This window comes from Neomonachus schauinslandi, chromosome 7, assembly GCF_002201575.2.
Source record: "Neomonachus schauinslandi chromosome 7, ASM220157v2, whole genome shotgun sequence".
In the NCBI taxonomy this organism is placed as follows: domain Eukaryota; kingdom Metazoa; phylum Chordata; class Mammalia; order Carnivora; family Phocidae; genus Neomonachus; species Neomonachus schauinslandi.
The window spans coordinates 36,425,243-36,452,311 of NC_058409.1; the positions used below are offsets into that span (position 1 = coordinate 36,425,243).

Here is a 27,069-nt window from a genome sequence, read left to right on the forward strand (position 1 = left end):
GTGCAGGTAATTTTTAGGCTGGTCACATTCTTGATAAGAACCTTTCGTGTCCTGATGAAAGGACGCAGTTCTTACTGCTTTTGTTCTGGGAGAACTGTGTCTTATGTTTGGTATGTAACTGGTTAATTCACTGTTTTCTCTGGTATGCCCCATTTCTAATTCATGTTGTCCCTCCCCCGCCCCCCCCCAACTCAGGCCAGAGATACCGCGTTACCTTTTAGAGCAAGAATCAGCAAAATTTTAACATAAAGGGTCAGATAATAAATATTGTAACTTTAGGGGCCATCTGGTCCCTGTCACTATAGTATAATTCTGCAGCTCTAGTGTAGGAGGACCCATAGATAGATGTAAAGGAGTGAATATGACTGTTCAAATAAAGCTTCAGTTAAAGACCCTAAAATTTGGATTTCATTTAATTGTCATGTGTCATGAAATGTCATGAAATTTTCTAGTCTGTTTTTTCCTAACCGTTTAAAAATGTTAAAACTTTTTTGGGCTGTGCAAAAATAGGCAGCAGGCCAGATTTGGCCGGCAGATTGTGAGTTGCCATCCCTTGTTCTAGAGACTAATCACCTGCCTTTTACTTAGGTTCAGGAGTGACAGTGCCCTCCGGTACATGAAGTTGGCAAGGGGGATCTACTGATTGACTCATTCTTAAAGAACCTTATTATAGCTATACTCTACCCTCACTTCTATGGATATCTGGTGCTGTCGCCTGTGGAGCTGTTTGAGGATTCTCTAATTAAAAAAAAGAATTGGTTTCTTTGTTTTCTTGACTGCTAAATTAGGGTCTGCTTTCTCATGTCCTCCAAGTCCTTTACTACTTATCCATGTGCTTTTCACCATCGAGAGTTGCTCTCTTTTTCCCATTGGCCTGTTCTTGTTGGTTTGTGATTTAAAAAAAAAAAAAAAAAATCCTCTATTGGCATTTTTGGCATTTGAAGAAAACAGGAAATAGGTGTGCGTGTTCAGTTTATTATCTTGTCTATATGTTATTAAGTGGGAAAATACTATAGGATAGATGTAAAGCATCACGTTTTGGTGAAAATAGTTATGCCTTAAAGAGAACCACAGAAATAAATTTAAACTGTAAAGCATTACATTTTGGTGAAAATAGTTATGCCTTAAAGAGAACCACAGAAATAAATTTAAATCCATACTGCTGATGTTTTTTTCTAGAAAGATTTGGAAGGACTGTAATTTTTTATACATTTTATATTGCCTGAAATTTTTTTAGTAAACATGTATTCAATTTGTAATCAGGGAAAATGAAAATTACAGGGGCTTTTAACTCTGTTCTGGAAATCTAAACAGAGGGCTTCTGAGACTTGCTATAGATAGTCTGCATATAATTGAGGTATCTATAGTTAGTGTATTTTTCTATTACATTCTGGACAAAGATATTGACTTAGTATTTTCTTACAGATTCCGTAGTTTGGTAATTAAATTATTTATATGAAAGACTAACTTGTCAAATTGGTTTATTTTTGTGATAGGTATTTGATCAGTATGTAAAGACGAGGGCTGAGGAAGAACGCAGGGAAAAGAAAAACAAAATAATGCAAGCCAAGGAAGATTTCAAGAAAATGATGGAAGAAGCAAAATTTAATCCAAGGTATATGGTTCATTATTGTAACATTTCAAAATATTTATGTGCTTTCTCCTAAGATCAGCTAAGAGAATACGTATCTTTTGGATAATTGGATTATTTGATTATTGGTGGCTGCATTTCTGATCTTCATTCTTAATATATTTCCTTTAGAGGAATCTCTTGTGCCCTGTGAGAGGCATTGGTTTTCAAGAAGGGTACCTTTGTTTTAAGAGCTTCCCTGTGGGAATAAATTTCCTTCTCTAGAAACTGGTAAATGATTAAAAAAAAAAATCTGTCTCCATCTTAAAGTTTTACACCTAATAACTTGCAGCACAGGGACATTATTTTGATGGAATTGGAGTGATGAAGGACCTCTCTGTCTAGATTATGTTTTTGTCTGACATTTTCAATTGATTGTTAATGGGTAGTGAGTACGTGTAATGGGCTGAAGAAGATGAGACTTTAAACTTACGTGACTAGCATCATAACAATAATGGCATCATTTCGTGGATATTTTATGTGCACTTAAAGATATATGTACAAACTTACACGCATGATTAACGGACTCCTCTCATACCTGTTTTGCAGATAAGGAAAGTAAGAGTAAATTGGGTAACTTGCACAAGTGCATGTGGGATTTCAATTAGATTCTGGTGCTAAGCACAGATTAGGCAAGGGAGAATTACTTTCTTATTTGTGGCTTAGTTTTAACAGTTGTGTTTTTAGGCTGCTGTGAACACCTCATAATATGGAGAATTTCCAAAACTATAGGGTAGAATCGCGGAGCATCTGGGTTAAATGGTAGTTTTTATAAAAATCCATCTTGTTTAAGCAGTTACTTTTGTCATTGGAGATAAGAGTGATGTTGTTTGAGAAAGTGTATCTGGTATTACGATTTTATGTTTGAAACATGAAGAGAAACCTATGGCATTAATACACATATCAGACAATAAAGCTAACAGAGTATTTGTGGCTCTGAAGAATGTAATATTTGTCAGGGGGTAATTGAGTTTCAGACTCTGAGGGGTCTTGGGCCTTTCTGTTGGTTAATCAGAAGGGTGAGTTCTTGGGTCAGATACTTGCAACTGGGATGCAGTTGAGTAAATTTGAACATTGTTTGTTATTACATATTAGAGAATTCATAGTCTTTTGGGGTATTGTGGTTGTGGAGGGGAAAAGGTTTACTCCGAGGGAGATACATGCTGAAATATTTATAGATGAAGTCTCATGATGTCTGCATGTCTGCAGCTTGTTTTGAAGTGATTCGGCAAAATATATCTATTTATTAAAACCAGTATGAACCTGGCAGTAACTGAGACTCTGAAGAGATTTCCATTTTGTGGATTTGACAAAGTCTTGCTGTGTCACAGTATCCTGTTGGTGTTCTTTTGGGGCTCATAGAATTGTTGGAGTGATCTGTACTTTGCAGGTTACTTCAGAAAATAAAGCCATGAGGTACATAACTAGATGTCTTGGCACTGGGGACATTGTGCTGTATTGTTATATTAATACATTCAACACTAGCATAGAGATTAGGACCAATTTTAGTGAGTGGCAGAAAATGAGGAAAAACTTAAAATGGAGAAAATAGTGCCCATTAACTTAAGTCTACTTTGTAATGGAAAAAGACTACTATCAACAAAGCTTTTTAGTAGAATTTGTAGATAAAAAGCCCTGGAGTTTATTCTAAGGGAAAGAATGACTGGGGAGAATTACCTTAGTACCCATTCTCTCTTTTCTCTTTTGATGGAAATCTTAAGGCATTCCTCCTAGGGTCAACTCCTGGTCACTCTACTCTTACTGGTCTCCTACTACTACTGTCCACCCTCAGCTCTCCCTGAGAAAAAAGGGTAACATGTCTGTTACCAAGCAGTGCTTTTTGGAGTCATATAAAAAATCTATCTGAATCTAATGCTAAAACTTCATCTTGGTCTTTTCTGGTGAAAAATAATAATTATTTAATTCTCACTTTTATAAGTTGATTTTACATTTTAAAAAAAGGTTTATTCTTTAATCATAGTAGTAATTGCTCTTCTTTCTTAAAACTATAATGCAAGGTGCTTAATTTATCATGAAAAGAAACATTTGATGGGCTACATGTGATCCCTTTTCTGGGACATGCAATTTTTACTTCAAAATTTTATTAAAGTTACATTTCCATTATTCAGACCAGGTTTACAATATATCCTGTTGTTAAAAATGTTGAATTAATGAAATTAGGTATTCTAAGTACTAACAGTTGCATGTAAAAGATTTTTATAATCTGGGTTTGGTTGCCGGAGCGTAAAAATAGCAACTGTTAGCTGTGAGTGGTACTCCTAGTTTTCAGTTGATGTTTTAAATTCTAAATTCCGAAGTTAACCAATTTTTTCTTTATTAATGAAAGTTGTAGTAGAACCTTTAACACCTGAGAAGATGTGTTTTATGTGTGCGTTGAAATAGTTAAATAGTTCTTAAAAGGAGAAAGTAAGATTTATTTTTCCCCTCTAAAAACATGCTAAATGTGGGAGTATTTATTATAAGAGCAAATTATCATTATGTCAGGGGAAAGCTTCAAATATTGAGGTATATTCAAACGTATGAAGGCTATATAAATGCCTTTTATTTGTGAACAAAAATTTTTTTTATGCTGAGCCTCATTAGCCCTCATAGGCCTCATCTTTTTATATAGCCTGCTTGGCAGCTTGCTGTGCTTTTTGCATATCTGTACATTGATGTTTTCATCAAATCTGGAAAATTTTTGATCAGCATTTTTTCCGCTCTGATTCATTCTTTTCTCTTTTAGAATTCTAATTACACCTATTTTAAAGTGTTTGGTATTATCTCACATGTCTCTGAGACTATTCTCCTCCTCCCCCTAATTTTTTTTCTGTGTACTCTTTTGATTAGATAACTGTTACGGATCTAACTTGGAGTCACTGGCTCTTTATTCTATGTCTCCTCCTTTTTTAAGCCCATCCAGTGAATTTTTCCTTTCAGTTAGCTTTAGGTTCTTTTTTTCTATTTTCTGTATCTCTGCTGAAACTCCCTTTTTTTGTTCATTCATTAAGACCTTGTTTTTAGTTCTTTGAACCTATTTTTCTTTAATCCTTTAGGTATAATTATAATAATTTTAAAGGATTTGTCTCTGCCTAGAGCAACATCTGGACATTTTGGGTTTAGTTTCTGTTGATTTAAAATTTTTTTGGTATGGATTATGCATTCTTGGTGTGTTTAGTGTTTTCTGATTGAATATTGGAAATTCTGGATTTTTGTTTTCACAGGCAGTTCACTTTATTACAGGCTGATTATGTTAATTTAGTTTTGATTTAAGGCTTTGTTAGTGTGGATCTCAGAAGGTGGAAGGTGCTTTTCAGCGGTCCAGCTTTGTCTCCCTTGTTCATCTTTTGTGGACTTTATTGTCCTAATGCTGTTCTTTTTCTGTACTATCAACTTCTAAGATCTGTTTTTTGCTCTTAACCATGTAGCACTTTGGTGGGGGCGTGCTGTTGCAGTCCAGCCTTGGCCATACACTCACGGGGAATTGCTTTTTGGTGTACTTATGGGGTACTTTCTTCCTATAGCTTTTTCCTCTGCCATTTTAGCACCCAAACTCTGATCTTCACTGCTTCTGACTTTTGAGGCCACTGTACTCTGCTTGGAGTACAATTTCTTTGGAAATTGTCCTGACGCAGAGGGCAGTGGGGCTTTCCTCAGTCTTAGTACTCTCCCTGTTGTCTACTGTTTTGAAATCAGTTGCTTCATGTATTTTGTCCTGTTTCATAGTTGCTCCTGGAAGGAGAGCTAATTCAATAAAGTTACTCCTCCACGGCTGGAAGCAAGACTGAGCCTTTTCTTAGTGTGAAAATAGATGAGCTCTCAAGTCTCTTGGAGCACATACATTTTTTGCTCTCTGATGTGTTATCCCACAGTATGCTGATAGTATACAAATCGCTAACCACATTTTCACCCTTTAGCCCTTTTTTACTCTTTTCTGTAGCTCATTGTTTACTGTTTGGGCAGATGTTGGGGCTCAATGGCTCTTTGGCACATACTCTTGCTGGAAAAATGGTATCTTCTGCTATACCTTTCTACAAGCAGAAATAGCTCTACCAAAGTTAGCACACTTGCCATTTTGTTACAGAGCTACTTTTAGTGAATTTGCAGCCAAGCATGCTAAAGATTCAAGATTCAAAGCAATTGAAAAGATGAAAGATCGAGAAGCCTTGTTTAATGAATTTGTGGCAGCTGCAAGGAAGAAAGAGAAAGAAGATTCGAAGACCAGAGGTGAGAAGGTAAGATGGTTTTAGTTCCGGTGGTGTGATTGATGGGAGTGTGAATAGGAAGGGACTAATGTGGGGCTGTGTTGCTAATCTTGTTCATGGGCATAAATTACAGGACTCACATTTACTGTTTAGCTTTATAAGTTAACTTTTATATTCATTTATATGTGTGAATTGTCCCTTTATTTCCATGATGTTTATTTTATTTTTCATTTTTTAAAAATTTATTTATTTATTTGAGAGAGAAAGAGAGCGTGCACAAGTAAGGGGAGGGGAAGAGGGAGAGGGAGAAGTCATGACCTGAGCTGAAGGCAGACACTTAACCAACTGAGCCACCCAGGTGCCCCATGATGTTTATTTTAATAACTTCACTAAACTACCTAGATTTGCTTTATATTTTATTTTACATTTACAATTTATTAATACTGAGATGCCCAGTAAACCCAGAACTGACTTATTAGGTCTGTTTATTCACTGGTGCCTGCTAAGATTTCAAGATTCTTAATAAGCAGTAACCTTTAAATTTCAAAAAGGTTTTTTATCTTTTTTGCCTTCTAAAAGATAGCATTTTAGTGACTTTCTAATCTTTTAGTAAACATATCTTACATATAAATTATTGCTTATCAGAAATAAAGGTCAGCTATTAAAGATTAATGAATTCCAAATGTCATTTGATAGCACTGTCAGGAATGGAGGGGAGCCCCCCACTGGAGAAGCAGACTGGTGGAGTTGGCACCAGTGGTGCGTGAACCATCAGAACATGCAGCCACTCTTAGTGTCCCTGTGTGCTTTGTGAATGGAGAAAAAGAACCTCTGAAGCCTAATCATTTTTGACATTTAAAATGGCCCATTATTCCAGAAAGTTAAAACATCACAACTTCTTTTAAGAAATGTTATTAGGGAAATAATACCGCTCTTACCGAGAAGAAGCCTTTTTCACTGTAAATAGTAATAGTATTGGGTGAAATGACTTTTGTCAGAAATACCTGAAACTTCCTGATTATATGCTACATTGGCTTCTGTGTAGATCCTTCCAGAATTTTTCAGTGTCACCTTTTTTCTTTTTCAAATGATTATGCTTCTCAGGAAATGTGCAAAATTGAGTGTTCAATTAGAGTCATGTTAGTGAATTGTTTGCTCCTTTTGACTTTTAGTAATAACCTATTTGATTAAAGAAAACAAGTAAATAAATGAATGCTACTGTGTGATTGCTTTTATACAAATTGGATGTTTTTGTCTTTGCATTTGTAACTAATGTTCTTTTTCTAAACACTTTTTTTGTCACTATTTTTGTGTATTCTGTTTTATAACAAGTGGATAGACTTTACAGTTTTGTGCTGTGCTGCCTTTCAATCAGTTCAGTCTGACAGCTGTCAGTCACTGATACGCAAAGTATTATGGGATTCCCTAGTGAGGAAAGAATTGGTATCTCTCTGTGGTGACTTTAGCCTCCCACAGTTCCGGTACTTTACATTTTTTTAGTCTTTTTCCTCATGAAGTGATGAGAGTTGTGCCCACAATGTGTTAATTGAAATAAATTAAATAGACATTACATCTAAATAAACCTAATATATTCAGCTTTATTTTCTTTTGATTATAAAATCTCTAAATTACAGGTTTGGTTTTGTATCATTACTTAATTTTTTAAAAAGAGGCCGGAAATTACTAAAGTGAAACTTTCTCAGCCAGTTTAAAGAATGCAAAATTACTAACTAGGCCATGGAAACAAAAATCTTTAAAGTAAGGGTTTAAATATAGTATAATTTATATTCACATTCAGAGAAGTAGCTGGTTAATGAAGTTTTACCACTTTCTTCATGACTTTTACTGTACAGTAAATATTTATTTTTATGAAGTATATTGTCTGTACCGTTTTTTAAAAATCACATTTTAACTAATTGAATGGTAGGATTAGTACTAGTAGCATGGTGCTGGTATATTGGAGTTTCTTTCTTTGTTCTTGTGATTCTCTAGCTGCTGCTTGTAGCATTGAGGTAATGCAATTAATAGCTGAATAGTAAAGGTTTAAAGGTAATTACTTGCTGAGTCAGAAACCTATGAAGGACACTGATTTTTGGTGAAGTTGCTTTTTTCCTTCAGTAGACATTTTTAAGCTAAAGGGTAAAATCATTTTCATGGAGGTTTTACTGGTTATTTTCAGTTTTATAAAAAAATGTCCCTAAAACTCTGCTTATTTTACTGAGCTGTTTTGCTTGCCAAAATAGCTACCCTCAAATTTTTGTTTATTTACTTACAATTTTTTATTATAACCAGTTTTTATAAAATTCTGGTTCAAGTAACATGCCTTTTGGAACAACACATTTGAAGTTGCATATAATAGAGTTAATCCTCTCATAAAGTTGGCATTTTTCTCTCTACCCTCCCTTAAATTTCATTTTGAACAAATTAAATATTTTTGTTACAGTACATTATTAGTCTAGGGAGACTATTTTTCCCTATTAAACTGAACAGCCTAAATGGTAAGGTACTTCCATTTGGAGACAGAAGAAAATAGGGGATACAGGGCCTTGAATTGCTGCTAGTGGTAACTTACATTTTTTTTTTTTTTTTGACATTTACTCAGTTGTTAAATAATTCCCATACAAATAGCAGCTTTGGTAAGCCATGTAATAGCCTGTCATGGTAGTATCCGTAGTGAAAGGAAGTTTAACTTCATTTAAAGTTCACTTTGTTTATACATCACACATTTTTTAAAACCTGTATGATAATCCTTTATAGGTTTCGTGTCTAATATGTGAAAACTGTCTTCAATCAATATAAATTCCTGTGGCTTGGAAAGATTCCTATTTGATACAGCTTGCATGCTTTATTTAATACAAATTTTGTCAATTTTGCTTTGTAGTTATATGCATCTAGGAATTGGGTGTTCATCATGTCAGATACAAAGTAGACAAGATGAACAGAAAAATTGTTAAATCACTATATCAAGTAGTTTCTTTTTCACTGTCTAGAAATACTGGGTTTATGAGTATTTCTTACTATTCCAAACAAAGGCAAGAGCTAAGTTCAGTAGTAAAGAAATCCACAGTTGGTTAGCTCTTGTCTTTTTTTAAAAAAAATCCCTAATAGGGAAACTCTTTTTTACAACCTTACCATGTTTTCCAGAAAGGACATCATCCTCCCTTTTAATCCTCTCATAGGGGAAATGAGGGTTGGAATAGGCAGAAGGAATGATTCCATTCCTAATTTCTCCTTCCCTTGGTCAGGTGGGAAGCCAGCATGTTTAACCCCTATGGGGAGGAGAGGTTCTTGACATGGCCAGAATCCTCTTGAATTGACTGCTACCTCAGGTATCTCCCCTGGTAGGAGTACAAGATAATTTAAATGAGACTGAATTTTAAAACAGGTCCTCAAAGGTGCATAAAAATAAATGCCTTCTTTATCCCTTTCTTCCCTATTTAAAAAATGAGAATTACAGTTTGGGAGAGGGATTCTAAGTATTGTATATGTTGGCACTAAAGGATTAATACCATTTCATACCCTTGGTATAATGTTACTAACTTGGTACTTGATTGGTTAAGAATGTTAAATTCATTAACACTTTTATTTTGAGTTGTATAATGGTAAAGGCATACATATTTAATGGCTAAATACAAAAAATCTAAATATAGTTTATGTAATGCTTGATTATGACCATAGAAATTCTGTAATTTATATGTAAGGGTGCAAACTTTGCTTTTTTTAAACTAAAATACAAAAATTTACCGTTTTTTACCTGTTTTTAGGCATTTGACAGTATAGTTTCAAGTTGCGAATGAATGAGACTTATTTGTGCTCAGCTCTAAATTCCCCTTTTTGTAACAAAAAATGTTACTCGTGTACTTTTTAAAATAAGTCATTCTTAGTGTCTTGATGTTAAAGTATAGTTTACTGTCAGTTCATAAGCCTGAATCTTACCTAAAAATAAATGTGAGTTCTTATTAAAAAATGGCAGTTCTGAAATGCAAAAGTTAAAAACAACCTAAGATTTTTTTCTGCATTTGAATAATTTCACTGGAGAAAATGATTTATCTTGAACTTGGTAGATTTTAAATGAGAGCTTATATGTGTGTTGTCCTTTATATTTTTCCTAAAAGAGCGATTCTAAAAATTATTCCACTCTAAATAAATGCATTTAAAAGTTATTACTATTCCCATCTTTAAGGTAAGTGAATAGTTTTTTCTGGTTACAAACGTTTGCATAGGAGGAATTTCTCATGGCACATTTCCCCCCCATCCCACTCCATGTTTTGAAATACAGATTAAATCGGATTTCTTTGAATTGTTATCAAATCATCACTTGGACAGTCAGTCTCGATGGAGCAAAGTGAAAGACAAAGTAGAAAGTGATCCACGTTACAAAGCAGTGGACAGTTCATCAATGAGAGAAGACCTTTTCAAACAGTATATTGAAAAAATAGCCAAGGTAACCATCGTGTTTACTTGTACTGAAAGCATGGAATAATAAAATTCTTAATTGCTATATTATAAAGGTATTCACTCCTGTTTGGGATTTGGAATTTTTCTTGTTGGTATTCTTAATATAAGATCTCTAGTAGTTGGTATGGAAACGAGGTATAGTGTTTAGGAATTTTCTTGGTAAAAACCAGGTTTGAAATTTTCTATTTGGCATACTAGTTATTCTGTGGAAACCTGTTTTGATCCTGTAATTTTACTTTTACAGAATTTAGACTCAGAAAAAGAAAAGGAGCTTGAAAGGCAAGCCCGCATTGAGGCAAGCCTTCGAGAACGAGAAAGAGAGGTACAGAAGGCTCGTTCAGAACAAACAAAAGAAATAGATCGAGAGAGAGAGCAACACAAACGAGAAGAAGCTATCCAGAATTTCAAGGCTCTTTTGTCTGACATGGTATATATTACTCTTGCTTTCCCCCTCACCCCTTTATAGTACTGGACATGAGAGATCTGTTATATTACCTTGTTAGTGAAAATTTTCATATTTAAATTGACTCAGAGATGTAATTTGCTAATTTGTTTTATAAGGTGTTTTAAAATGGAGTTCTTGGCATTAGCACCATTAGAATAGGAAAACCCTAGTTATTTAACATTTTCAGAGGTTAGATGTTCTGTATATATAAAAATTTGTAATCTTTTAGTCTCAGAGATAATTTCTTTATTCTTGATGGAAGTCATCTTAAATTACCACACACTGACATGCCATAGTAATAAACAAAATGTGCTGAACATAATTAAACCTTTTTCTTGATGATTTCGGGTCATCACTGTGATGATGAATTATTGTACATGTAGATGGTGTGAGATCTAGGACTGGAGGTGTACTGACCTCAGGAGATACCCTGGAATTTTCTTGACAAACCTTTCTGCATCACCCAGGGTTGTTGAGGTGTGTAGGGTTTTCTCTGTACAGTGAGTGCCCAAGGCTGCTCTGCTGTTCTACTTTTTTCGTCCCTTCTCCCTGTCACCGTCTCTCCTGCTGTTTCTCTTCTCTTCTTTTGTAAGGTCCCTTTTCATTACTACTGTCACGTCTTCTGATTTCTTCCCTTTCTTCTGATGATCTGTTTTCATTTTCCTCTTTTTGTTCTCTGGACAGTTACAGTCGTTCCCTGATTGTTCTCCTTGCTTTTACTTCCCCCGAGTTCATCCTCTTTATCGCAGTCATAGAAGTCATCATAAGAACCAAATGATTTTGTCACTTTCCCTGTGGCTTGCAGAGAGAAGGTTCTCTGTGCTTCTAGTGGTCGCCTACGTTTAAAACTCTGTCTTAGCATAATATATAAGGCTATTCATTTCTTGACTCCCCCACCTTCATATTATGTTACCCTCTTTGGTTCCTCTCTTGCCCCCTATGCTCCAGCCTTTCTGAACTTACCTCTAATGAACCACACTTACATTAATGAATCCTGTCATTGCTCAGGCCAATCCCTCCAGCTAGGATGCTTCCCGCTGCAGTTAGAAACTCATTGTTCAAGATCACACCCAGATCTCTTTTGTGAGGTTGATCTTGACCCATCTAAGGCGGATTTGTTTTTCCTGTTCCCCTTGGCCACCCTGTGGTCAGCATACACCTCTGCAGCCCTTACTACATGCAGTTGCAATTACTTGCTTATACACCTCTTTCCCCTTAAAAAAAGTGAGTCCTTTGAAGGAAGTGATAGTGTCTTAATTTTTTCCAGTATCAAGCTCCGTGTTCAGCTGACACATTGATCGATGCTTGGTAAATGTTGGTTAAATAAATGTTTTCGTATTTTTCTTTTTTCTTACCTGTCTTTTCAGCCTTCCATATTTCTTTAGCATTGGCAGCAGTGTGACTAGCAATAACTGGTGATGCCATTTGAAGCCATGAAGCGTACCTTTCTGCTGGTTGTTGAGCCAGCCTGATCCGCCATGTCTTCTCTCGTTAGCCATGTTAATTTCTTGCTTATACTCGGAAGTGTCACTTCCCATATGTAGTTGATAAGTACACATTGGAGCTCAAGATTTGTTGAGTGTTTTTTTTTTTTTTCCTGTGACCTCTTTAGTACTACAGTAAGATATTTCCTGTTCTATTTGGAATAGAATAGGAATTTCTCCTACTGAAAGTTGGTAAGATGTTAAATAGAAGTTCTTCTCTTCACCCTTCTCCACCTCTAAATCCATACTTGACAGCTTAGGGAAGCTCTGAGTGGTGGGCTTTCTGGCTTTAAAAAAGATTTTCAGTGACTGCTTAAGGTGCAATCACTAGAAGCTGCTTTTATTATTAAATGTATCATTCCTAAATTAAGTAAATAAGCCTTTTATTGTTGAAATATGAGAAGATAAGTCTCTGGTGATACAATTTTTTGGTACGTTTTTAGGTACGTTCTTCAGATGTGTCATGGTCTGATACTCGGAGGACTCTGCGGAAAGATCACCGTTGGGAATCTGGATCCTTGTTGGAAAGAGAGGAGAAAGAGAAGCTTTTTAATGAACACATTGAAGCACTTACCAAAAAGAAGAGGGAGCACTTTAGGCAACTTCTGGATGAAACTTCTGCAGTAAGTCCCTTATTTTCCCTGTTTTAATCTAGATGGGCCTTCATGAATAATTCCAAAAGTAAAACATTGATGTGATTATTAGCGTCATGGTCTTTAGATCCATTACTAGAATTCATGAGTTTTATGACACTTTCTTCTTTGATTTTATTTTTCCTTTTTAAAGTAAAATGTTCATGGCATTCTTACTATGTAGAGATTACTTCCTTCTGCAGTTTCAACATTCGTATCTGCTCCTGTGGTAGTTCGTAATGTCCCAAGCTGTGTAATCATCGATCCCTCCTGACGAGATACTTAATAGATTCCATCTTTCGCTCCATTTTCAGTTTGGCACCATGGCTCCCTCCTTTGGCAGTTTGTACCCTCTGTTGTTCAGGTTTTCTCCTGATTACGTAATCTCTTTTTGGTGATGGTTTCTTTAGAAGTTATGGTGTTACCTATGGAGACACAGGGTTTGCAGGTGATAGTCTCAGGCCACATTGAAATGTGGCCATGAAAATAACTCTTGTGGCAAGCCAAAAAGAAATTGCATTAAAGCTGCTTCCCTGTCCAGTTAACTTTTGGGCATTACAAGAGATGGCAGGTCAGTGTGTGATACCACATACCATATGTGCTGCCGTTTGACCCTCTCAATAAAAGTGAGTTGTATTTATGTTTTTTATTCACTTGCCTTTCAAAGATTACCTTAACATCCACATGGAAAGAAGTAAAAAAAATCATTAAAGAAGATCCTCGGTGCATTAAGTTCTCCTCCAGTGACAGGGTAAGAGGATTTTGTCTGAGATTTACTACTGTCAGTTTATAAATATTAATTGGGTGTTCAATCAGTACGTCTAGGATCTTGACCAAAATGAAATTGATGGTTTTAAGTGAATAACTTTTAAGTGTATGAGAAATAAATCTGAAGTTTAAATTCATATTTTCTGTCTTGCACGATACATAAACAAGAAAGCACAGGAGAAACTTAAAAATTTAATCCTTGGGGTCAAGCCTGTGTTTGGGGATGTTAGAGCTTTAATGAAGCTGTAGATTTTATTCATTGGATAGTCAGGTCCCACTAGGTAGATAACATTAATGCTGGTACCAGACTGTCAGAGCCCCTGAGCCATGCTAGCAGAACGCCGCAACACCACCTCTTGTTCCTGTATGCTCCAGAAACTGGAGTAGAGGAACGTCAGACGAGTGAAGTTTTAGAAGCCGAGCTTCGTTCTGGTGCACTCTGCCTCCTGTGTGGGAAGCGAATTCAGCTGGCTTCTGAAATAGTGAATGAGGCCAAGGGAAACGTAGCTGACTGCTGTCTTATTTTAGCCCTTTGCCTTTCATTTGTTCCTGTCCCCATCATTCTCTTTGCCTGGTTGGTTTCTCCGAGTCTAGAGTGCACAGCCTCATAGATATACTTTAGTAAGTTGGGTTATAGATGTGCAGACCACGAAGTACATACGGCTGGGAAAGAGTGGTAGACCGGGAAAGATAGCTGACAGGTCCAGTCTCAGTTTCTAACTTCACTGATCGTTTACAATTGACAATAAGGTCTTTTTAAATTTTATTTAATTTTATTTACTTTTTTGTCCAAAGAGTTTATACTACCCGTCATTCCTGCTCCCTTACTAGAAGAGCTAAATGCTTAGTATCACTTAGTAAAGTTATGACTGTCAGTTGGGGTTCTCCAAAAGTCATACCACATTATTGTCTTGGTGCTGGAAGAGATAAATACAGTCTGTAGGAAAGGCATGTTTACCCCTTAATCTCTTATTTTTAAGAGTGTCTACCACTTGAGGTTGTTAGGAACATGAAAGGAGATAGCCTCATCAAACCCTCAGCAGTGTCGCCCCGAGCAAGCCCCTTGAGTCTTAGCTACTGCTAATACAGTGTATGGGACCTTGTTCGTGGTTTCTTTTGGCCTTAAAAATGTACATTGCGCATTTTGCATTTTAGTAAATGTTACATGAACAAAAATGCACCTTAGTGTCTTTTTCTTTTGAATTATTTATAATGGTTTATAAATAATTTATATTTATATTATAAGTAACTGGTTTAATAAATAATTGATTCTGATTTTGACTTTTTCCCCCCCCCCCCTAATCTTAATGTCTTTTTGCAGAAAAAACAAAGAGAATTTGAGGAATACATCAGAGACAAATACATCACAGCCAAAGCTGACTTCAGGACGCTTTTGAAAGAGACCAAATTTATAACCTATAGGTGTGTGCAATGAAATGTTTCATATCAGCAGTCATTGTCTTTACTAGTTCTTACTCTAATGGCCAAAGCATTCTTTGCATTCACACACATGTTGACATTATTAATTTTTAGGAAAAGAAGAAGCCAACTTTTATCAAAGGCCAAATACAGCCCATATCTACGTTACCTTTTTTTTTTTTTTTTTCAAAGAAAGGGCCCAGATGTCAATTCTTATTTTGTGTTACCCACCCATCCAGTTTTTTAAACACACTTTTGTTTTTACTTCACTGCTTTTTTAGGAGTACCCCTAACTATTTAAGAATTGTATTCGTGAAGAGACTTTTAAAATACTCCTTCACTATCCATTATCTTTGCTTCCTGTGGAGACTATTCAGTGTTGTGAAACAGTTTGAAAGCTTGAAATCATCTTATTTAAGCTCAGCAAAAACATTTTCTTTTTTCAGATGATAGCAGTTTGCTGGATACTTTAAAAATTTTAAATGATAAAGTCAGAGTTTTGAAACCAGATTTCTCTGTAACATGCCCAGTAGTTCCACATTCCCAACAGTTTACCATCAGGAAAACAAGTTAACGTTGCTTAGCAGTCAGTGCGCAGGAAACAGTTTTGTTTCATGCTCCAGCTTTTCTTCCTTTAAGAGAAAAATTGGAAACATCTTAATGAAGGGTATGTGCACGGGAGGATAGATAGTGCTGAGGGTGTGGTTTTTAGGTATTTTGTCATTGGATTTTTTTGGTCAGGATCCTTAATGTTTTGCATCAGCTTGGGCTTTTAAATTAGATGTGAAGTAAGACTTCTTTCTACATTTTTATAGTTAATTTAGTGAAAGATGTGAAAGTGAAAGCTTGTGAGAGATGCTGGGATTGGCAGCCCCGCAGACTGAAGTCCTCTGTTCATCCACAGAACAGGTACAGCACGGGCAAGATTTACCCACCCACCCTCAGCCCTGATCTGGAGGGACCACCAGTAGGGGTGGGAGGGTAATTCAGCTTCTGAGGCCCTTTCACTCCTTGGAGTCTTTGCTGAGGCGACTTACAAAGGTGACCACTGCAGTGAAATTTTTCTTAAAAAAATAAATAAATAAAATGGAAACACGATTAGGAACTAGATGGACATTTCCAGCTCATTTCTGAAAGACCTGGGAACAGCAGTCAGTAATTCTTGGACTTCTTTTCTTATTTCAGATCCAAAAAGCTAATCCAGGAATCTGATCAGCACCTGAAAGATGTAGAAAAAATCTTGCAGAACGACAAACGGTATCTAGTACTAGACTGTGTGCCCGAGGAGAGGCGTAAACTGATTGTGGCATATGTGGACGACCTGGACCGCCGGGGTCCACCCCCGCCTCCCACAGCGTCAGAGCCCACGAGACGATCAACAAAATAATTCTCAGTACTCTTCCACAGGGGGATCTTCATTCGAAACGCTTGCATGAGCCAATTTTCAGGTTTTTACATGTATGTGCATTAGTCAAACTATTGCAGAACCATCTGACGAACAGAAGGAGAAGCATTCGTGAACCGTTTCTGAACAGAGAACACTTTGGAAATAATTTATGCTTTTCTTTGTGTGGCATGACTGACATACATACTCAAATATAGGCTGTCTCTAGTAAATCTAAAATCTCGAAGCTAAAAATCATCCTTTTATGAGGTGTGGAAGTCAGTGACTTTTGGTGACGTTCTTTCTAGCAGTGTTAAACATGCAAGACGTAAGAGCATTTGTGGTTTGAACTTGCAAGATGCAAATACCACATACTCCAAGAAAACCTAAGTTGGGGGTTGTTCTGTTTTGATTTTGTTTTTTAAAGCGGGTAAAAGAGAAAACACTGAAAATTGAATTCTTATCTTCCAGAGGCTAAGATTATAATGGACATACTTTTACCTTTGTCTCTAAAGAACACTTTAGTTTTGTTTGTTCACTTATGTGCTTTGATTATCCCCTCAGAATTAGAGGCCAAGTCTTGTTGTTTAGCCTAAGAGAAGATTTATTTAGTAATTTCTTCTCAGGTATGGAACCATGGTCATAACTAACATATTGGCCAGAATAGGACTGCTGGTTAAACACATTTTATTTACCATTAAGTGATCTTTATCAATATTCTGGATTAGACAACAAATTACCTTTCTTGGGTGTTCCCTGTAAACTATACTCCTGTTTGAATGTTAAACTTTTGTTTCTAAAGTTTAATTTTAAGATGTTTGAATGTTCAGTTTATGTATTTGAACTACAATAAACCAACCCTTTTTTTATATGTGGATTGTAATATGATTATTGTTAAAGAATTTTTTAAAAAAACTTCTTTTAAACCTGTTCTTAAAAGCAGTAGCAAATGTAATTTGGCACCAAGAAAGTTGACTTTACATCTTAAGTATCACGTAGTTTTTAAAGGCTTGAATATAATAAATTATTTGCTGTATAAAAGGGAAGGAATGTAGAGAACCACTTTGGTGCTCAGTCTCTTAGCAATATCTTATTGCTTCGTAGCAAGAAGATGCGGATTTGTTGTTCTCTTGTTTTTGTCTTTTTATGTTACATGTGGCTGATTGCTGCCTTCTTGGCATCCTTTCAGTGGGTCCTACACATCATACCATGACGCCCACCTTTGACCCCCACTTGCTCTTTCTAGCTGTACCTCCCCAGTTTAAAGACTCCTCTGTCTCCTTCCTTCATAGATTTCTCATTTCAGAGTACCACATAAATGCTTAAGGAAAATATGTTAAATTGGATAATTTGTTTTCCCTGTTATGTCACACCAGCTGTGATTGCAACAAAACATAAAATGAGGAAGAACCAATAGATCTGTATCTGTATGTCATGTGCACACAGACACACATCACATGCATACACAGACTCGTTCACACGTTACTTAGTACTTAGCTTAAGCATATTAAGTGCCACAGAAATTATGTATAGGAAACTGAAATTACCTGACTAAGGTCTTAACCTCTACAACTGAAAATTAACAAGATATTTTTCTCTCTTTTTTCGAAGGTCGTTTTTATAATTCCACTGAGTGGCTTTTAAGTTCTGTGAGGAATGAAACTGCAATGTTTGCCAAAAGGAACACAACTATTATAGGAATATAACCTACAAAAGTGAACTTTTTAGAATGCTATATTTTTCTGAATTCCACCTAGTATTGTTTGCCCACTCACTACTTTCTGTTTTTCACAGTTGCAAAGTGTGAAAAAAAAAATGGTTTGGTGATACCTATTCTAATTTCCTACTTCTGTTGTATTTGGGATTGATTGTTCATTTAAGGTGCAAATCAGACTTCACTATGCAGATTTCTTTAAAAGATCAAGTCAGGACTGTGTATTAGGTTCTTAATGAAAAGGTCATTGTAATTACACTGTGTCTCAAAATGTCCATCTTGACTTGGCGCTTACCAGCAAACTCCTTAAAAATACTTGATTCAGTTTACCCTGAGACCTATATCAGTGTTAAGGTCTGACCTCCCCATAAAGCCCCATTGTGCCAAATAATGATTTTGAAAGGAGCATTCAAGACAAAGACAGCTTTTTAAGTCTCCAAAACTATCTGAAATAAAGCAATTGTTTTTATTTGTTTACAAGTTAAAATGTCAAACACTGGAAGCTTACATCCAACATTTGCTATATATAATGAACAGTCTTTAAATCAAATAGTTCATCACAGACAATTTTAAAGGTACTCCCTTTGTATAACTATTGTCTCACAAAACAATATTTGGATATTTGGGTTAAATTGTACTTTGTGATCTTGTGAGCCTTAAAATAAAATTTGTAATGAACTAAGTAAAATGAAAGCAGCCCCATCTTCTGTGTTGAAAAAGCAAACCACAACCATTTGTAAAGACAACAAACCAAAAAACCCACAGACTGAACATTTTTTTAAAGATAAAAGTTCCATCCACGGCATATTTTTATATTTTAAGTTCTCCATGGCTTGGCCTAAAGGCAGTTTTTTCCTGAGGGAACCCCTCAGTGCAAATACCCCAGAGTTCCATTACAAAGTAATCAAGAATCGTGGATAAGTGTCCTTATATCCAACAGGGAAAGGTATCAAAATCATTATGTTTATTGGGTATGATTTACCTTGCTGTAAAATGAATAGTTATAGCCTTTTACTCGAATTATACTGGTAATATGTTTGGGAACACAAAATTGAATAGCACTGCTTTTCTTTCTGCATCGCCCTTGTGCTGTTTCTTTTCTGTTCTTAGCCAAATTCTGTCTTGTATCCATGGAGTTTTTCTTTTCCTACTAATTTTTTTTTTTTTTTTTTTAATATATACACTTTTCTTGTTACTCTTGATCATCTTTATAACAAAGACCCTTAGGTATTTGGGCAGGGTTCAAGTTGAGTGTTTAGGAGACATTTAGTACCATTTAACAAGAAAGACGACCATCCCTATTCCTTCATACTTGAGAGTTGCCTTCAGCAGTTACTACCTTTATCATTAACTTTAGCTTCTGTTTATCTTGACTGAAAGATACTGGGAGGAACAGGTAATTGGGAAGAGATAGAAGGGCGGTTTTAAAAGTTCTCTCTCCATATCAGAATTTAGAATGTCATGCTAAGCTGCTAGAATTCTCAGAAACTGAAGACAGTTGGCTTTACAAAGACGAGTGAAGCAGGTTATTTAGGATAAGGCGAAGTGTGGATTTACTTAAACTTAGCCAAAAATAAGCCATGGTTTGAAATCAGTCCACATTAAGGTGGTGGTCCTTATTTTGTAACCTTCAGTCATGGAAATTCTACATGGATTAAGCAAACGAAGATAACTCCTTAACATACATTAATGTTTTTAAAATCTCTTAAGTGGAAGTAGTTTTTGAGTTTTGGTTATATGAAAGTTTGATAAGGAACGTTAAGGCTAGCAGGCTCAGGAAGAAAGTAAAAGGAAAGGAGTTCAGCTTTTGGCAAAGATGGGCTCTGCTCCACCAGGTACAGACAGGGTGGTCCTAAGGAGTACCCAGTAAAACCGATTGTGAACAAGGGACAAAATACCTGGAATTTCTAGTGCGTGTGCCGGAAGCATCTTCACACAACACTTAGCCAGGATATAATTCTGAAACACAATCATTATCACTACCATGGTGTTCTACTTCCCAAATTGCACATTTTGAAAATGCATACTGGGAAGCATTTTTGTAATTCTAGCGTTAGTCATTGTATTGTGTTGTTTATGGTAAAGGCTGTAGTGTTGACAAGCAGTGGGACGAGTCAATACAATAATCACAATTCGTTTGCTTTGAAACTGAATCTATTTGTCACAATCTCCCATCTCCTGGTCTTCATGTTCCCAGGGGATAGGGTCATTGTCTTGTACACAAGGGACTGTGTCCCTCTCATGCCAAAACTGCTCTACATCAGGGAGGATGGGGATCTGTGCCTTCTCACTTCTCTCTATGCCAGAGGAGGGAGAGCCGGTTTTCTCTTTCTCTGGGGTGGATGTTGGGGACTCGGGAGATGGGTCATTGTCGGGAGGGACCTCTGAGTCACCAGCTGGTGTTTTCTGAGACTCTGAGGCAGTCGGGTGCTTTTTGGTTATCCATTTCCATAAGCCTTTCAAGTCTTCCTTGAACTCCTCTGACATCACTAGAAAAATGAGAGGATTTGCCGAAGAGATGGAAAACATGAGGACTTGAGACAAGGCTATAAAACCTTGTGGTGGGGCCGGGCCTCCGGCCTTCACGTGCCATATCCACAGCCAGGCTACCCATTCAGGGAGCCAGAGGACAGCCGAGGTGACAGCAATGCTCAGCAACATCACCGTGAGTTGCTTGGAGCGCATCTGGTTTCTAAGATTTTGAGTCTTAGTTCCTCGTTTTTTACACTGGCCATAAGCTCTCCAGAAATAAAAACTGGCAAGGAGTGACGGAAGGCAAAATGCCAGGAGAGGGTAGAGCTTACCAAACATGGCCATGAACTCTTCTGCCACAGGGGGTACATCCATGAGGCACATTTCCACACCCGCATGAAGCCTGGTGGTGCTAAAGAACCATTCGGGCAGGGGTAGCAGGCTAGCCACAGCCCAGATGGCCACCAGCACTGACCAGATGGTGCAGTTGTGGATACTTACTTGCTTGGCTGGGTCACTTGCATACATGAAGCATACCTTGGCCACTGCAACGATCGTCAGGCTCTTGGCTGCCATGCACGTGTGGATGAACCAGTCAGAGGACTTGCAGACAAACCAGCCGAGGTCCCAAACACTTTTGAAGTATGCTGTAGCTCGGACAGGTGCAGAAAAGAGCAGGAGAGAGAGATCGGCCAGGCTGAGATTCAGAATCAGGGAGTGGATCATGGATGGCTTTCCTTTCCAGGCGCTGTGAAGGAGGACGCCCATCACGCAAACGTTCCCCATGAAGCCCACCAGGCAGACGGCCACCAAGAGAGCCGGGACGATGGTCCTCCAGTCCTTAGAGTCAGAGGGCAGGTATCCTCCGGCAAAGTGGAGATGAGCAGACGTGTTCATGGTGCTGGAGTTGGAGCCTGCGAAGGCAGTTGCCAGCATCAGCTTTCCCACGCAGCTCGTCCTTACAGAAGTCTGCTTCTTTTTGTCTTTCTGCCTCGGCTCTTCGGTGTAGGAAATAAATGTGCTGTCATCAGTGTCCAGTGACACCTCTGGGCCCTCCCCTTGCTTGTTTCCTGAGAGCCGAATGTGGAAGAAGGTTGGTTGCTCACCTCTGCTCTGTCGCATGCGAGACACCACCGCTGCACTGAACGGCGGCAGCGGGGATGCTTGGGTGCTGCTCATTAGCAAGCCTTGTGTCACATTGCCAGCCCTGTGGCGCTAAAACCCCATAGACTCATAAATGATAAATGAGGACAACACACATGTAAGTGGGATGTATTCCTGGGGGGTCACGAGCCAGTGAGGCAATTATTTTCAACCAGCTGTTTCTGAAATCTTGACTGCAGTCTGTAAATCAGCAAACACTGCTGCGGAGAAGTGACTCGTGCACTCCAGCCTGCCCCGGAATCACCTGCATACCTGATCCAGTGGGTCAGGAGGAAGGCCCAAGAATGTGCATTTCCAACAAGTTCCCGGCGGATGTGGACATTGCGGGTTGGGCGGAGGTGTGTGTGTGTGGGGGGGGGGCACTGCCCTGTTTTAAAGCAAGAACGAACGCTGCTTTTCCGCCTGCACAGAGGAGCTCCTGCCTTGATCCAGCCTACCCACCAGCAGCCACTTGAGGTCAGGCGCACAGAGCTGGATAAAGAAAACGAAAACTGCGAAGAAGGCCTATGTAAAAATCTAATCACAGATGGGTTTAGTCTGTAGTTTATCCAACTGTTGTGAGTTTTTTAGAAGTGATTTTAGACTCTGACTTAGACTATGTGGAATATGATTTCAACAGGTGGTGATGATGATGAAGGCAAAACAAGTGATGAGTTAGGCTGCTTTGCAGAGAGAACTCCTAGAGAATTTACCGAAACAAGAGGAATAGAAGAAAAACAATTTCTATGTGGAAGGCATTTAAGGTGTTTCAAAGAAAGTTACACGTTAACGTTGGAAAACGAGGAAGTTCTTGGAAAAAAAAATTATCCTAGTGCTAGTCTTGACACTTTATGGTAGGCAGTGGAAAGATGCTCTGGAGGAATCAGAGGAGCCAGAATTGTTCAGGGCAAGGGGTTTGTGGGATTGCCATGAAGATGCGTCCTGCTTGGAGTGTAGCCGAACCAGAAATGCTTAGTATCGGGGGCGCCTGGGTGGCTCAGCTGGTTAAGCGACTGCCTTCGGCTCAGGTCATGATCCTGGAGTCCCGGGATCGAGTCCCGCATCGGGCTCCCTGCTCGGCAGGGCGTCTGCTTCTCCCTCTGACCCTCCCCCCTCTCATGCTCTCTATCTCATTCTCTCTCAAATAAATAAATAAAATCTTTAAAAAAAAAAAAAAGAAGTATTGGGGCACCCGGGTGGCTCATCGGTTAAGTGTCTGCCTTTGGCTCAGGTCATGATCCTGGAGTCCCGGGATTGAGTCCCGAGTCGGGCTCCCTGCTCGGCAGGGAGTCTGCTTCTCCCTCTGACCCTTCTCCCTCTCGTGCTCTCTGTCTCTCATTCTCTCTCTCTCAAATAAATAAATAAAATCTTAAAAAAAGAAAGAAAGAAATGCTTGGTATTGGGCACTGAGAATGTGCTGGGCTGGGAGTCCGACCTTTGGGTTCTGGTACTAGCTCTGCTTTCACCAGTTTGTCTCTGGAAAGTAAGGGGATGACACTTCAGAATTCCTCAAAGCCCCAACCTCACCCGATAAGAACGGATGGAATAAACAGCTCCTGATTTTGGGGAAGGCTGTCTGTGGCGCTGGGTTTCTTTGTGTCTGTCTGCCTCCCCTCTCCCTCTGGAAAGTCAGGGTACTTCAGAAACAGAAATGGGCTCAGTGCTTTGTCCCAGCAACTGCCATAACCCTCAGTTTGCGCTATGGCCGGGGAAATAATATGCGCACACCCCAAAAGCACCCCTTGTGGGGGTAAAGAGGCCACGCCATCTTCTAAGGAGGAAAACAGGGGCGGGGGGCGTGTAGAGAAACTTCTTGAGCACTACTTGGAGCAGATGGACATGGTGTGAATTAGAGATTACCTGGTGTATGTGGAGGACATCCATTCAGGACCAGAGACAGAGACTCCTTGACATCATGGCTTAAAGCTTAGGACGCTCCAGGCTCCCGAAGACATGTAACAGACCTCTAAATGAGTTCCAGAAGGCTTTAACGTCACAAAAGTCTGATCTTTAAAAGACAACTAGGGAAACAAAGGCCCATCAGTCATGTGGTTCTTCCCCAGACTATTAAAATGGACTGGGGGAAGGATCCCCCGGTGCTCCAGCTAGAGACCAAATGTTTGTCCTGAAGGATGGGAAGGCTGAGTTTTCCACAGTTTTTGGAGGTAATGCACTTTAACTTTATATTTTGAAAAAATTGCAGACTTAGAGAAAAAAATGCAAGACCTTATGCAATTCATATACACCTCATCCAGATTCACCAGTTATTAACATTTAGGTACATTTGCTCTCTCTCTCTCATATATATGTGCCCATATGTGTATAGATGCACATACATATTATTATTTTCTGAACCCTCTGAGAACTAGAAATGAGTTTTTGAGTGTTCTTCCTGAATCATCGTTAACCATAGAAATCAAAATGAGACTACGTGCTTGTAGCAAAAAGAAATTCTCTCCTTTGGCAAGCCCCAGTACCAAGTCCCGGTTTCTGTTTTTCTTTTGATCTATCAGCACTTGTGCCCCTAGGTACTGACAGGTGTGATCTGTAGCTTGTGTCCACTTTTCCTGCATTTTAATATCATTTCCATTTAAAGGCTAAATGTAATTTAGCAAACCTAAAGGAAAAAAAAAACCACTATATGCATGTTTCTTATTTGTAAGTTGATCTTTGTTGATAACATATTTACTTTAATACAGGATTAAGTTGTATGCATAATGGACATTTGTCAGGTTTCCCTGTTTTTATTTATTTTGGGGAGTTATCTAGTATTTGAACCCCTTTCCTGTTTGGATAGACGGGATCATGGGGAGAAATTATGTGGGGGAGGTCGACTGAGCAATACAATACAGAAATAAAAAGGAGAGTTAGTTATGTGGGATGAAAAGCAGAAGTAGCCTCCCCACCCCCAAAGTGCTGGAAACAACCCAAATGCCCACATTGGTGAATGGATAGACAAATGGCTGCATTGGTACAAGGGAATACTATCCAGCAGTATAAAAGAATGACACATACTACAATATAGGTGAACCTCAAAAATACTATGCTAAGTGAAAGAAGCCAGACACAAAGACCACAAGTTGTGAAATTCCCTTTCTATGAAATGTCCAGAAAAGTCAAATATATGGAGACAGAAAGCAGATAGTGGTTCCTGGGGCCAGGGGTGGGAAAGGGAGTGAGTGCAAATGGGCACAAAGGATCTTTTTGGGGGTGATGGAAGTGTGTTAAATTGGATGGTTACACAATTCTGTAAATGTGCTAAAAATCTTGACTTGTACACTCAAAATGAGTGGATATTATGGTATGTAAATTATACCTCGATAAAGCCTTTTTTTTTTTTTAAGAGTTATTTGGGATGGAGTAAAGGTAAAGAGCAGATATGTCCTGCTCTTAGAATGCTCAGGAGACTCCAGTAGAGGGGATATTCTAATCTGAGACTGTGATTTACAAAAACAAATGATAGAGCCAGGGAGAGGGATTGCAGTTTAGAAGGACCAAACCAAAATACAGTCCTGGGCAGGGAAGGAGGATTATAAGAGGGCAGCAGGGAGAAAGGGAGAGGTCTCAGAATTTGCCATCTCTGGTGCTGGTTCCCAGCTTGGAAATGGACTCCCAACAAAGTCTTTTCCCTCTACTCCACACTCATGTGAGGCCCCAGAAACAGTGCTGCTACACCTTCTTCCCAGCAAAAGTCTCCGCGGGCGCCAGGCTGTTTTTCCTGACAGGGATACCACCTATAGCAATGATGCTAAGGGGAAGCCCCTGGTAATGGAGCAGCATTAATAAAACAACAGATAATCTAAGGCATAGACATTTAAAAAGAAATTCAATTTGTAGAGGTGCCTGGGTGGCTCAGTCGGTTAAGTGTCTGTCTTCGGCTCAGGTCCTGATCCCGGGGTCCTGGGATCAAGTCCCGAGTCAGGCTCCATGCTCAGCGGGGTGTCTGCTTCTCTCTCTGCCCCTCCCCACCACTCGTGCTCTCTCTCTCTCTCTCAAATAACTAAATAAAATCTTTAAAAAAATTTCAAGTTGTAAAGGACCTCAACAGCTTAAAGTTCAAAGGAACCCAGACAAAGCAAACTAGTGGCCACGTTTTTAAGTGGCTTTTAAAAAAATTTTAATTCCAGTGTTGTTAACCTGCAGTGTTACCTTAGTTTCAGGTGTGCTTAAGTGGCTTTTGATAAAAGCAGAGCTGAGTGGGCCCTCTTCCGGGGCTGGGCCAAGTTCACCCGATAGCTCAGGTCCAGGGAATGGTGAGTGATACTAACAATCATTTACTGGGGGAGTCCTCAGTGCCAACCTTGATGCTCCACGTTCTACCCACGGAATCCTCAGGACAGCTCTTGGAGAGGGGGGCTGCTCCAACCGCCTTCTTACAGATGGGGACTCTGAGGCACAGAGACCCGAAATTATTTGCCTGTGGGTCTGTAGAGCTCACAGCCAACAGATGACAGAGTTGGCATCAGGACCCAGAGTTAGGGACCCAGAGGTGGTGTCCACAAATAGTGTGCTATCCTGCCCTCCTAAAGAATTAGCTGTGGGATACTTCCTGTTCATCACGATTCTGAGGCTGGTAGAGTTCAGTTCAACAACAGGTATTGAGCCCATTGGCTCTGGGAATATAAAGCTTGTGTATTTTCCTTTCAGTGAATATTTACCAAGCCACTCCTCTGTGCCGAACACTAAACATCTGTGCTAGACCTTGGCCCCCCAGGTGGTGGAAGAGTCCCTTTTCTTAAGGAGCCGCGATCTAGGTAGAGGCACGAACCTACAGGAAAGTTCGGAGACAGGGCTGTAAGAGGCTTGCTGTCGTGGGGGGCCTGAGTGGGGGCACCTGGAGCAAACCAAGAGTCGGTGGTGAGCGTCTGGCAAAGGCCTCCTGCAGATGTGAAATCTAAGCCGGGACCTCAGCCCTGCCCTTCCCTGCGCGTCTCGGCTAGAGCCTTTGTGGAGTTCATGCGTGCTGTGTATTCGGTATCCCTGTATGACACCCAGCAGAAAACAGCTCTTTCTTATCAGAGAGGTTCGCACGGTTGACATCAGGTCTCCGAGAGTTAAAGTCTCCCTCTGCCTGTAGGTGTAGGCTCTGAACATGGCAGGTGCAGCTCCGGGAGGCGCAGAGCGGATCGGGCTGGGCTTTGCTGGTCAGCTGCAGCTGGGGAGCTTGCTGAGCATGCTCTGCTCCGGCTGTGCGGGCTCTCTGTAAGTTAGCCCTCAGCGATCCAAATTCCTTGCCGTCCCCTCTCTCCCCCTCCCACTTTTGAAGAGGGGTCACAATGCACTGTTGGTGTTTCCTTCTTTGCTGACGGCATTGC

The 27,069-nt window shown here is 39.0% G+C and overlaps 2 protein-coding genes across 9 annotated transcripts in view; one reads left to right on the top strand and one right to left on the bottom strand.

The window, feature by feature from the left end:
• Positions 1–17,293, top strand: part of TCERG1 (transcription elongation regulator 1) — a 59,924-nt gene extending 42,631 nt beyond the window's left edge. For 5 of the 8 annotated variants that reach the window (XM_044916760.1, XM_021701733.2, XM_021701735.2 and 2 more), the window contains 8 exons: positions 1,497–1,615; positions 5,715–5,865; positions 10,115–10,279; positions 10,538–10,720; positions 12,666–12,845; positions 13,522–13,605; positions 14,944–15,044; positions 16,227–17,293. In XM_044916760.1, the coding sequence (XP_044772695.1) occupies positions 1,497–1,615; positions 5,715–5,865; positions 10,115–10,279; positions 10,538–10,720; positions 12,666–12,845; positions 13,522–13,605; positions 14,944–15,044; positions 16,227–16,428 (1,185 nt within the window). In that variant the 3' untranslated portion in view covers positions 16,429–17,293. Of the gene's footprint in view, positions 1–1,496; positions 1,616–5,714; positions 5,866–10,114; positions 10,280–10,537; positions 10,721–12,665; positions 12,846–13,521; positions 13,606–14,943; positions 15,045–15,856; positions 15,988–16,226 lie in introns of those variants that run through there. The other 3 variants (XM_044916762.1, XM_021701734.2, XM_021701738.2) reach the window with 3 other exon arrangements.
• A 3,000-nt stretch (positions 17,294–20,293) lies between these two features.
• GPR151 (G protein-coupled receptor 151) lies at positions 20,294–21,547 on the bottom strand. The gene has a single exon (XM_021702151.1). It carries the CDS (start codon positions 21,545–21,547, stop codon positions 20,294–20,296), a length of 1,254 nt encoding a protein of 417 aa, XP_021557826.1.
• Positions 21,548–27,069: the final 5,522 nt, after the last annotated feature.

Excerpts from the sequence above, each read along its gene's own strand:
- GPR151 (XM_021702151.1), bottom strand. The coding sequence starts at position 21,547 with ATGCTGGCAACTGCCTTCGCAGGCTCCAACTCCAGCACCATGAACACG.